This window comes from Cannabis sativa, chromosome 6 (assembly GCF_029168945.1).
Source record: "Cannabis sativa cultivar Pink pepper isolate KNU-18-1 chromosome 6, ASM2916894v1, whole genome shotgun sequence".
In the NCBI taxonomy this organism is placed as follows: Eukaryota; Viridiplantae; Streptophyta; class Magnoliopsida; order Rosales; family Cannabaceae; genus Cannabis; species Cannabis sativa.
This window is the reverse complement of record NC_083606.1, coordinates 12676909-12688934: the sequence shown is the minus strand read 5'-3', so window position 1 is coordinate 12688934 and position 12026 is coordinate 12676909. Positions and strand designations below refer to the sequence as shown.

The window sequence follows — 12026 nt, the reverse complement described above, 5'->3', positions numbered from 1 at the left end:
ATATTACAAAAGGTTGAGATGGAAGATGACTCTAAATTTAAAAATTAATTTAATAAATATTTATTTTTTTAAAAAAAAAATTAATAAAACAGCCTAATATAATAAATTAACTAATAAAAATTATAAAAGTACACTTACTCAAAATAATTTTTTTAAAAATTGTATGTATAATTAAATTAAATTATATATATTTTTTTTTAGTATTCTATATTAGTATATTGTATAAAAATAAATAAATATATTAGATCATTAAATATATACAATAGTATTTGATATATCGTATTTCTAAAAATTAATATATCGTAGTAATAAAATTATACACCACAAAGAAATTATAACAATACTTATATAATACTCAAAAAATATATATATTATGCTAATAAAATTATATATATCTCTATTAAAATATATATATATCAAAAATTTTATACATAATCATTATATATAATAAAATAGAGACTGATATACTATACACAATAAAAATTATATACTATACAACAAAATATGTATACCTACAATAAAAAAATAATATAATATTATTAAAAAAATTGTACATACCATATTAACAAAATTATATACAACCATAAGATAATTATATCATATTTATAAAATTATATATCACCTTTATATATAATAAAATAAAAACTAAACATGCATGATCTAAAATAAAATTATATACCATAAGATAAATAATATATATAGCATGCCAATAATATTATATACATACATTAAAATATTTTTATTATGCTAACAAAATTATATATCATTATTATACATAACAAAATAAAAAATAAATATCATCTAAAAATAATAATATATCATACAACAAAAAAGAAATATAGTGTACAATAAAATCTAAAATACCATTAATCCACAACAACCTATAAATTTTTTTAAAAAAATCAACATAACTTTAAATAAAAAAGATTTCACCAAAACTATAAACATACTATAATCTTTAAGTAATTTGTTTCTAATTCTAAAAAAAAAAAAAAATTAACAAAAGAATTATTGATTTTTTTTTTTTTTTTTATGTAGCAAAAGACAATATAAATAATAAATAGTATAAAAGAGTCATTTCTCTAAATGAAGACATTTATTTACATAATGTTATGATTTGAGGTGATTTGCTATAATTTCCCAATAAAAAACCACTTACTAACTTAAGTGTAATATGTGATATTATTTAATGACTTTTGACTGTAAATCTTATAATACTAATCAAATCAAATACTGTATTTCTGTTCAAAAAAATAAAGGAAAACTTACAAAAATATTGGAATTTGGGTTAATTTTTACAAAAATACTGTAACACGGAAATTTTTTCAAAAATACTATGTTTTTATAGAACACCAGTAAAATACAAAGCAGAACAACTCAAAACAACAGTAGAACAACTAAAAAATACCAGTAGAACAACAGTGAAAACTTAACACAATATACTGCAGTATGAAACTTATAAAAAAATACAGTAAAAAATTAAAAAGTACCGCCTAGCAGTATTTTTATGAAAAAAGGGTAAAAGTTAGTATAGCATGTAAATTTCACAAAATAAAAACAAATCTTATTATAATTAGGGAAATTTACATGGTATACTAACTTTTGTCATTTTTTTATAAAAATACTTGTTAGACGGATTTTTTTACTTTTTTACTGTGTTTTTTTTATAAGTTTCATACTGCAGTATACTGTGTTAAGTTTCATTGGTGTTCTACTGGTGTTTTTTAGTTGTTCTACTGTTGTTTTGAGTTGTTCTGCTTTGTGTTTTACTGTGTTTTTATAAAACACAGTATTTTTGAAAAAATTTCCATGTGACAGTATTTTTGTAAAAATTCACTCAAATTCTAGTATTTTTGTAAGTTTCCCTGTAGTTATTTGGGAAATTTTCATGGGCCACCTTGTTTTGGCAATTATTTTCAAAAATGACGTTATTTTTGTTATGTTAAGTTTCCGTATATACAGTTGACGTTTTTATGGTAATTCGCTGAAGGTTGAAGCTAAGAAGGTTTCATCAATGGAGCTCGTCGACAATGGAGGTTTCTGCGACTGTGCGATATTTTGGTAGTGGAGATTTGCGACTGTGCGATATTTTTCTAGGTATGTTCTTGGTTTCGAATGAGGTTTAAAATGAAGATTGAGGATTATATATGATTCGTTTGTAGGTTAGGAATCACGCGCGTGATTCCAGTTTTTTAGGTTTTCTTAGGAATATTCTAAATTATGTAACTTTTTACAAAAATGACGTTTTTTTTAAAATGAAAACAAAATGACGTGACACGTCATTGTCTTCCCCACCATAATCTTCAACCAGAGAAACGGCTGAACCTAAAAAACTGGAATCACGCGCGTGATTCCTAACCTACAAACGAATCATATATAATCCTCAATCTTCATTTTAAACCTCATTCGAAACCAAGAACATACCTAGAAAAATATCGCACAGTCGCAAATCTCCACCACCAAAATATCGCACAGTCGCAGAAACCTCCATTGTCGACGAGCTCCATTGATGAAACCTTCTTAGCTTCAACCTTCAGCGAATTACCATAAAAACGTCAACTGTATATACGGAAACTTAACATAACAAAAATAACGTCATTTTTGAAAATAATTGCCAAAATAAGGTGGCCCATGAAAATTTCCCCTAAAAAAATCCCTAGTTATTTATGAAAAACCCATTGGGCTATTGAAGAAATGGACTGAGCGGCCCATAGAGTTTGAGAATAGGGCCCACGAAGACCAAACATTGAACACTCACTCACTCACTCGTTCGTTCGTTTAGACAAGAGTATCGCTATTCGCTACTGGCCAAGGTTTGTGCAGAGATGCTGAGACGAAAACCAAGCAAGATCGAACTCAAAATCGAAGACAAGGAAGAGCTCGAAGCCTCTCGCAAACGCGCCGCCGAAAACACCACCACCGCCGCCGCCACTGCCACCTCTACCCTCCTTCAACAACTCGACCGAGCTAACAAGGACCCCTCTTCCAAAGCCCACCGTATCGGCCTTTCTTCCTAATCCCTAAAACCTCCATGGAGGTTGAGGTCAAGCTTCGACTTCCAGACGCCGCCGCTCACCGCCGAGTCACCGACCTCCTCACTCCGTTCCTCGTCACCACTCACCGTCAGGAGAATTGCTTCTTCGACGGGGCAGCCGCCGAGCTCTCGTCTTGCCGAGCTGTTCTTCGGATTCGTTTCTCTGATAAGGATCCTCGATGCATGGTCTCGCTAAAAGCCAAAGCGGTTCTGGTGGATGGGATCAGTCGTGTTGAGGAGGACGAGGAGGAATTGGATGAACCCTTGGGCCGGGCCTGCGTTGCCGAGGTGGGGAAGCTTGGGCGCGTCGAGTCTAGGATCTTGAAGAGGGTGAGGGAGGAGTTTGGGGTTTTGGAGTTTGTGGGGTTGGGGGGTTTTGAAAATGTGAGGGATGTGTATGAGTGGAAAGGGTTGAAGTTGGAGGTGGATGAGACTAAGTATGGGTTTGGGACTTGTTATGAGATCGAGTGTGAGAGTGTTGATCCTGAAGGGGCGAAGAAGGTTCTCGAGGAGTTCTTGAAGGAGAATGGGATTGAGTATTCCTACTCAGAGGCTTCCAAATTTGCAATTTTTCGATCGGGGAAACTACCTAGCTTACCATAGTAAGTGGATTCTGTAGAATATTTGACAAAACCTGTTTGATTTTATGTTCATTACTTGTTTGGTTTCATATACAAATACTTCCATTGAAGTAAAAAAAAAAAAAACCATTTTGTTGCATTGATTGACTGAATCCATTGTATGCAAAATAGTTGTTTAACATTTATTTTTTGTTGTTTTAGGATTAATAACTATCTATCGGTTGCTTTTTCTGTTGCATAGTCTATATAATGGACAAATTTGAAGCCTACAACAAAAGCTACTGAATCTATTATCACACAGTTGAATAATGCTTTCATAATGATGAGGATATAGGTTCAGTTGATGATGTTACTATTTTCTTCTATCTGTCACAGATTACAGTTTAGCGTCCTCTGAACCTTTCTAGTTAGGCCATTGTTCATTGCTGACTTAGTCTCTTGAGCTTATAAGTTGTTAGACATTAGGACAGGGCAAATGTATAAATGTGCGGTGCGTTCATTTCTGAAGCTCCATTTTGTCAACCATTACTCTTGTCTCTTTTCTCCACGAACTGCCATTTTTGTAAAATCATCTTCTGAAGATTGTTACACTTTTTTTAAGGTAAACAGTAAATACTGCAGAAAAGTCACACCGTGTAACTTGCGTTGTTCATTGGTTATGCTATCATTGAGCTTGGAATCAATATCCTTGTTCTTGCTGCCAAATTTTGATATAATTGTTTGGGGCTCATGTCTAAGATTATTTATACAATGATACTTCATTTTTCAGATAATTGAGATTGAAGGTGACTGGGTGGACAGTTGGGGTGGAAATAAGAAATGCTGCTGATAGAGTAGGAGAGTGCTGGAAGGCCATTAGTCCATGTCCCCTTTTCCAACACCAGTATTTTCTTATCCTGATTTCTCTTAAAAAGAACCAATCATCCTGGTACTCTTTAAAATTAAGTAGCAGATTTTTATATCTACCTGAGGAATTTGGATCATTTGTGGAACTTGCACAATTCTGCTAAATAACTGGCAAATTTACATTATTTTCTCAGTTGCCATGCTTGTTTAATTTTGAGCACCACAAGTTAGAAGATTTTCCCACTTCCCATGAAATTTTGGAAGTTGTCTAAAAATCTAACTTACATTCTAGTCAAAGCTGCCGATAAAACTGTTACAGAAAGAGTTCCATTATTTTCTTATAGCATTGAAAATCAACCTAGGCTAGTATGACAGCCATGTATAGTTTATTATCAATTGCCAGGTTACCATTCACCACAATAAAAAAGCATTCATGCTAGTAGTTGCGTTTGGCAGATGGACATTTATTCTGTTTATTGCTGTTTGAGACACGCTAATAAGTCCTTACCATTAGCAATTCATACACATATGAGATCAAAGATACATCTATTTCGATTACACTACACAAAATACATGGTTGCAGCTATTTGTGGCATTAACAAGCTGCTCTACTAGACCCCATTACAAAGAGAAGAACACCAATCAATTTAAGTTACAAAATTAACTGGCCAAATGAAAAGACTAAACCAACTTTGAATCTCCATAATGCAATAAAAAAAGAGATGTTAATTTGTTTCGATCTCTGCGTCACACACATGGCAGTAAGGAGACAGAGTCATTACCACTTTGCTGAGATGATATCTTGTTAAGAAATGATTATCTATAACAATGATTTGCCAAGTGATGAACGGATATTTTGGAATACAAAGCCTATTCCACACAACCAAATCTTGAAGATCAATACTTCAATAGTATTTCTAAGCTTTTTCAAATGCCAATTGCAATTCTGCTTAGCATTGAAGCTCTAGAAGTTTCGTCCCTTTAAGTAAATGGTATTGACCCACTTTACCCAAAGTAATTCGATTTAGAGGTGATAGCCCAAATATATTTACCTATAAGAGCCATATTACACTTCTTTCCCTCTTTAAAGTCAAGGCCGCTAAAGGTTTTGGGATCCCAGAAAGTTAAGTGCAACTTATTTTTATTACCCTTGACACTTAAGAAAATTCTTACAAAATTTTTCAATAAGTGCAGTAATCTTCTGAGAAAGAATAACAATTTCATCCAATACTTACAAATACCCAATAACACTGAGTGAATAAGCTGAGCATAACCAGCAAAAGAAAGATTTTTGCTAGCCCAACTATGAAGCTTCTTCCTCTTGGATTTTATCCAAAATACCACCAGAGTCAGAGGCTTTCTATTTGGTCGGTCTCAAATTAACACCAAAGTACCTTAAAGGAAAGATACATTTAACCATTTGAATATCCTTCAAAATTTACCTCTTACTGTTTTGAGATTTATTTTTATTAATTGAAAGTCCTAAAATTACACAAAACTTATCAAAAGCCAATTGAACGACTTGAATGGAATGCATATTACTTTGCCAAAAAATAATCAAGTTGGCACTAATAACTTGCATGTACAACAAGAAGTGTATATATATACTAGATGAGAGTTACGTGGCGAGCCACGTAAATATTAGTTTTATGTAAGTTTTTGATTTGAGATTTTGAATTGTTCTGATTTATTTGTTTATGAATTTATTGAAATACTTGAATATTTATTTGTTCTGATTTATTCATACTTGAATATTTATATTGATGATGGTTAATAAAATTAATTTGTAGCTTTATATTTCTAGAAAAAAAATGTATTTTTTAATATCGAGTTTAAATTTTATATTGATAATTTTTTTTAATTCAAAAAAAGATTGTTTAATTTTTTGGGTTTATTTTTAAATTTTTTGAAATTTTGAAATTGAAATTCAAATGTATAAGTTGTAAGCTAAAGCGTAATAATTCATCAAAAAAATCGTGTAAATTTTTTTTTAAAAAAAAATAACAAAAAAAATCAATTTTTTTTTTTAAAAAAAAAGATGATTTTTTTTAGAGAGATATGTGGCTAAGATGATTTTATTTAGAGAGATGTCAAAATGGGGATATACGTTTTGTTAGAGAGATATGTGGATAAAATGATTTTTTTTTTAATTTAAAAAAAGATTGTTTAATTGTTTGGGTTTAATTGTTTGGGTTTATTTGTTAAGGGAAGATCAAATCTATTAACGTTAAATTTAACAGAATATTCTTTTATTTTTAAAGTATATTCTGTTAAACCAAGAAATGCCATTAAATAGGCACTTTTAATATATAAAGATATATATATATATATATATATATATATACTAGCAAAAAGCAACGTGCGAGGCACGTATAGTAAATTTTATGCTAGTTTTTTCTATGTTATTTGAAAGTGATACGATTAAAAATTAAAGAAAAAATATTATTAGTTATTAGGTGAGATTATTATTATGTGTATCTAAATATTATAGTTTATAATGTTGTCAATTAAAAGTGAATATTGAATGCAATATATTAGTATTTAAGAAGGCTTAATGATTTAAATATGTTCTTAAGTTAATCCAAAAATAAACTAAAAATTGATGTTCCAATAATTAAAGAAATATTACTTAAATGGGGGCAAGATAAAAAGAAAATTAAAAATCAAACTCTAAATTGTTGATAATTGAAGATAGCATTAGTCTAAAAATTGTAGATAAAAAAACTAATGATAGTCATTGGTGGATTTCAATCTTCATTTTCTTTGATAGAGACAATAGTGTAATTTTTGTATTTTGCACTTTTCATTCTAGCCGGGTCCGCATATATCTGGATTATCCATTTTTTCTTTGATAAATTGATTATGGTAGTGTCGACAAAGCGGCGGTGTTCCTGCAAACAGTGATGTATTTTCATTTAAGATGATTAGTCATGATGTGCATAATTTATTTAATTAAAAAATCAACTTATGAAAGGCATGTAAAACTATTTAATTTTTTAAAAACTACACCTCTGCAGTATAGTTCATTAGTTGGGCAGCATTACACGAAAATATTTTTTCGACAATATCTGCGAACATGACAGCAGATAGGCTCTTTGTATTGTCATCAAGTTCAACATATGCTATAGCACTGTAAAATGCATTATAAGATTGTTAGTATATTTTTTTATTTTAACTTAATTTCAATAACAGTTTTTTGTAATATACCGTGGTGTAGGAAATCCTTCTTGGCCGCATGTTGGCTTGTCACATATGATTTTTTCATCGCGATTGTATAAATCTATTTTTTTATGACATGCGTCACATGACATGTAATAAAAATTCTGGAGAGTGTCAGTTATTTTTATTGCCGCCTCAATCCAAAAATATTTTTTCTACATTCAAATCAAATGGTGTTAATAATAGTAAGATATTGAAACGAAAGTTTCATAAAGTAAATATTATAGTAGTTTTTACCTCATTCAGTTGCAGATTTTTCGTCAACTCTGAAATTTGGATGTTAGTCACTATTTCGTGTAATCCAACAAAAGATTTTGGAGAAGATTCGTATGTCAAGCAGTTTGCTATTGCGTTTTTAATTTCTGTTTCGTTGCTCTTCGCCCTTAAAATAGAGTAAGTATTATTATAAATATAGTAAACAAAAATTTAAATTTTTTTGTAAAATGTGTAGCTATAATAGTATGTGTATTTGATTTTATGAGTATTACCATTCCTTTAGTGCTTCTGCTTGGGGAGTTGAGGATTGATTTTGAAGGTACTCGTGTCGCGTGACGATAGAGACAGCCCTAAATCAAAATGTATGTGTTAATTGAATTTTTGAATTTTCGCTTTTAAATATCAGTAGTTTAATTAATGCAAACCTCTCTTGGTTTGAACAATTAGTTTTGATCCCAATATTATGGGTCTTTCTTCGATTACTTCTGCTATTTGTAAGCATTCATCGTGAACTTTATGCCCCCACATCGTCAAACATACTGGTTTGAAGCTACAACTTTGTAAAGAAATAAAAAAATGGATTAGCAAAAATTTTGTTAAATAGTATTTAATATATCACAATAAAAATGAACACAAGGGTGTATTTATAGTGGTAGATTAAATGTATAGTTTACCTTTCATCAATTAAATATATCTCTTGAATTGTATGTAGTCCATAGGGAGTGTTGACTTCTTTTGGTGGGTTCATTTTGAGAGCAATAGCCAAAATATCTAATAAATTGAAATATTAAATAGTTAGTTAATGAGGAATACATATATATATATATAAAAATCAAATTGTAAATACCTATTGGTTTGCTGAATTCTTTAGGTGTATGCAGGTCGCTAAACGGAATGAAATCATAGTTTGGTGGTGATATCTCGTTGTCTTCTGTTTGGATTTCTTCGATTTCTGTTCTTGAGTTCAATGTCCAAGAATATTTGTAGTCTCGCTTTTTATCGAAAGGTGGGGCTGTTTTTTTTACATAAGCGTTGCTGATGTAGTAAGTGTGGAACACTTCCAAAGTGTTTTCTCTAGCATCAATTTCAGTGCCAAATATTACTGCTTCAACATCATTACCCTGTGTTCATTTTAAGGAAAAAAATATATTTATGAAATAATAATCTGTTGGAGCGTGTTTATAGTCAGAATTCGGTAAATATAGCATTTATTAGTAGAGTATTTACAATTTCAACGGTAAATAAACTACTTGTATACCTTTTTATCTGGTAACATAAGCTTTTGATATTTGAGTGGTGAACTCTTGCTTGTCCGCTTTCCAGATTTTTCTAACACTCTCATTTCAATCTTCCAACTTTCTGTAGTTGGGGTGATATATTTAATTGTTGTATATATTATAGCCATTTATTCAACTGTTTTCAAATAAATCTGTAGTTGGGGTGATATCTTTAATTGCTGTATATATTGTAGCCATTTATTCAACTGTTCCATACTATCTAGTATCTAAAATTTAAAAGGATGTGAGTACATTAAAAATAAGGCACGGATATATAACTTAACTAAAACATTAAGTAATTGAAAAAAATCCTTGATATATTAACTAATTGGGAAAAAAAAAAATTCTTTCATATACCTTAAATAATTTATATCTTAATTTGAATTGTACACATTTAAGAGTGTACCTCTACTTATTAAATACATATATTACAACTATGAAAACAAAGCAATTTTATTAAGAGTGTACCTCTACTTATTAAATTTTCTTTATTTTTGGTGTATGAATCACCTACAAAATAAAATATTTATGTTTTATTATTCATAAGAAAAATGTCATTAGAAAAACAAAAAAACAAATCATATAATCAAAACACACAAGAAGATTGCAAATATTCAAAATATAATTCATACTGAATCATTTAAAAATAGTTATGCAAACATACAATTAATTGATTTAATACATAACAATACGAAGGTGAAGAAAATTACTTACAAAGTAATATTAAGAAAAGAAATTGAGAAAGACAATACGAAGAGTGAAGAAAAATATAAAGAAAAATTATAATTGATAGTTTAGAGGTATTATGTTATGAGTTTGAGTTGATAAATATATATATAAATATTCTTTAATACGCGTATTTTATTTTTAGGTTGGAATTGATATACACATATTTAATATAATTTTGGCATAGATATTTTTTTTTCAAAATAAATAATAGATAGGTTTATAGGTTTAAATTAATTTATAAAATAAAATATAACTAAAAATTAATAGAGAAAAAAAAAATAGGATATACGTATCCTAACACATCAACAATATCCTAACAATTTGAAAAAGATGAAAACTTCTGGAATCAGACGCCCTCTTTGGAATTCCCTCTTTCGAATCAGACGCCCTCTTTGGAATCAGTCATCGTGACTTGACCCCTCTTTGGAATCAGACGCCCAGAAAACTTCTGGTTCAAATTCCCACCACCTTCCATCAAAGCCCTCTTAGCATCAGCCATTTTGCAATCTGGTTTTATCCCTTAAAACTTGTATGGGTATTTGAACTTGAACAGAGGAAAAACAAACACAGAAAATAAATTGAACAGAGGAAAAACAAACACAGTTATATAAATTGGGTATTTTAGCACGTAGTTTTAATTGAACAGAGGAAAAACAAACACAGAAAATAAAAAGTGAAAACTTTGCCAATAACCTTGTCCTTCATAACTTTTGAGACTGCTTCACGAACTGCAGTTACATCCAAGCCAACATCGACATTGCATATACAGTATGTCTTTCCCTCTGACAATGGATTCTCAGCAAACATAATCGTAACCTCGATAGCTTTCTGTAAATTTTGTTCAGCGATCTTCTTCTGTGCTTTTCTCACTTGACTCTACAGCAACAGAACAAATTTATTTAAACAAGAACAATGAAGAAAGATTATGAATAAATAAATAGACAAAAAGGGAATACAATGATAAGCCTAGTTGGAAATACCTGAAGCAGGGCAATCTTGGTCCTAATATCAGCTTTCTTAGCAGCTGGGATCGGTGCAGAATCCACACGATTTTTCAAAGATGCCACTACCTACAAATATAAAATAAATACATAGATTTTTCAAGAGCGCAATATCAAAACTCCGTGCAAGTGGAGACAAGAAATCTGCTTTCTTTGGAATTGCTCTTCACCAAATGGGACTTGCTTGTGTACAGCGCTATGCTATCAACGAGTAAGTGTGTTTTGTTTTATAGATAAATATCAGTTCAAATTCAAATATTTAATTTAGAATATTTATTATTATTTTATTATAGATAAATAATATTTTATTAAATAAAAATTAAAAGTCACCCATAAAATTCTCAAAAACCAAGAATTTCAGTTATATAGGTATACTTTATATAGAATAGATATATATATTTTTTTTTTGATAGAACTTATCAAGTTGGCATGTTTACTTAAAGGGAATATGAATAAATGGTATGATATTGATTCCCATACAATTGTTTACTAAATTTTGGAAATGGGAAAATTAGTGGAACCCACACAAATTAGGAAGAAAACAAAGGAAAGGTTCTCCCCCATTTTTATAGGGAATGCCTTTCCCTTTCCTTACTTAGCCTTATTTTAATTTTAATTTTATTAATTAAAAATAAAAAAGACAAATATATCCCTTAAAAAATCTATAAACTAGAAAATAATTACATGTTCTAATAATGACAATTTTGTCAAATTAAAGCATTCCGATTACTTTTTCCTAGTTATGTAAACAAAATAATATGATTCTGTTTTTATTTCTGAACAGTTTAGTAAATATCATAATAAAATATGTTTCCGATTATTTTCTATTTTAAACCGATACATTGATTATTCTAATTCCAATTACAGTTTAGTAAATGCGCCAACTTGTATATATGATATTAATAAATAAGTATTTTGTCCCTCATTGACCGAAGAAAATGGCATCTAATTTAATATCGTTGTAAAATAGTCATCTTACCGCTAGTAAAATATGAGATTTAGTGAATTTACTCTAAATTTACCATCCAACTATAATTACTATGTTATTTTGTCCTTCAAAATTTTAATGAGCCTTTTTAATAAAAGAGAATGGTTTGGCAGTGATAAAAGTTGGAGTCTGGAG

General features: G+C 29.7%; 2 protein-coding genes and 1 long non-coding RNA gene across 7 annotated transcripts; 1 reads left to right on the top strand and 2 right to left on the bottom strand.

Moving 5' to 3' along the window:
* Positions 1-2661: 2661 nt before the first annotated feature.
* On the top strand, positions 2662-4646 carry LOC133038778 (triphosphate tunnel metalloenzyme 3). 3 transcript variants are annotated; one of them, XM_061117074.1, is made up of 2 exons: positions 2662-3636; positions 4385-4646. In XM_061117074.1, coding segments are annotated over exons 1-2 (606 nt in total). In that variant the 5' UTR covers positions 2662-3031; the 3' UTR covers positions 4386-4646. The 3 variants fall into 3 exon arrangements, with proteins under 3 accessions (XP_060973057.1, XP_060973058.1, XP_060973059.1); XM_061117075.1 differs by lacking the exon at positions 4385-4646 and adding an exon at positions 3991-4192; XM_061117076.1 differs by lacking the exon at positions 4385-4646 and adding an exon at positions 3817-3915.
* A 2147-nt stretch (positions 4647-6793) lies between these two features.
* On the bottom strand, positions 6794-9619 carry LOC133038776 (replication protein A 70 kDa DNA-binding subunit B-like). 2 transcript variants are annotated; one of them, XM_061117072.1, is made up of 9 exons: positions 9155-9581; positions 8744-9017; positions 8571-8667; positions 8322-8452; positions 8169-8246; positions 7918-8062; positions 7669-7835; positions 7471-7591; positions 6794-7352 (listed from the first exon to the last, which is right to left on the bottom strand). In XM_061117072.1, the coding sequence occupies exons 4-9, from the start codon at positions 8396-8398 to the stop codon at positions 7209-7211; spliced, it is 732 nt and encodes a 243-aa protein (XP_060973055.1). In that variant the 5' UTR covers positions 8399-8452; positions 8571-8667; positions 8744-9017; positions 9155-9581; the 3' UTR covers positions 6794-7208. The 2 variants fall into 2 exon arrangements, with proteins under 2 accessions (XP_060973055.1, XP_060973056.1); XM_061117073.1 differs by lacking the exon at positions 6794-7352 and having other exon boundaries at positions 7435-7591; positions 9155-9619.
* A 21-nt stretch (positions 9620-9640) lies between these two features.
* On the bottom strand, positions 9641-11115 carry LOC133038777 (uncharacterized). 2 transcript variants are annotated; one of them, XR_009688295.1, is made up of 3 exons: positions 10883-11115; positions 10596-10778; positions 9641-9683 (listed from the first exon to the last, which is right to left on the bottom strand). It is a non-coding gene; the product is annotated as an uncharacterized LOC133038777 (long non-coding RNA). The 2 variants fall into 2 exon arrangements; XR_009688294.1 differs by lacking the exon at positions 9641-9683 and adding an exon at positions 9785-10446.
* Positions 11116-12026: the final 911 nt, after the last annotated feature.

Excerpts from the sequence above, each read along its gene's own strand:
- LOC133038778 (XM_061117074.1), top strand. The coding sequence starts at position 3,032 with ATGGAGGTTGAGGTCAAGCTTCGACTTCCAGACGCCGCCGCTCACCGC.
- LOC133038776 (XM_061117072.1), bottom strand. The coding sequence starts at position 8,398 with ATGCTTACAAATAGCAGAAGTAATCGAAGAAAGACCCATAATATTGGG. Across the intron at positions 8,247-8,321 it reads AATTGTTCAAACCAAGAGAG|GGCTGTCTCTATCGTCACGC; the intron begins GTTTGCATTAAT and ends ATTTTGATTTAG. Across the intron at positions 7,592-7,668 it reads GAAGGATTTCCTACACCACG|TGCTATAGCATATGTTGAAC; the intron begins GTATATTACAAA and ends TGCATTTTACAG.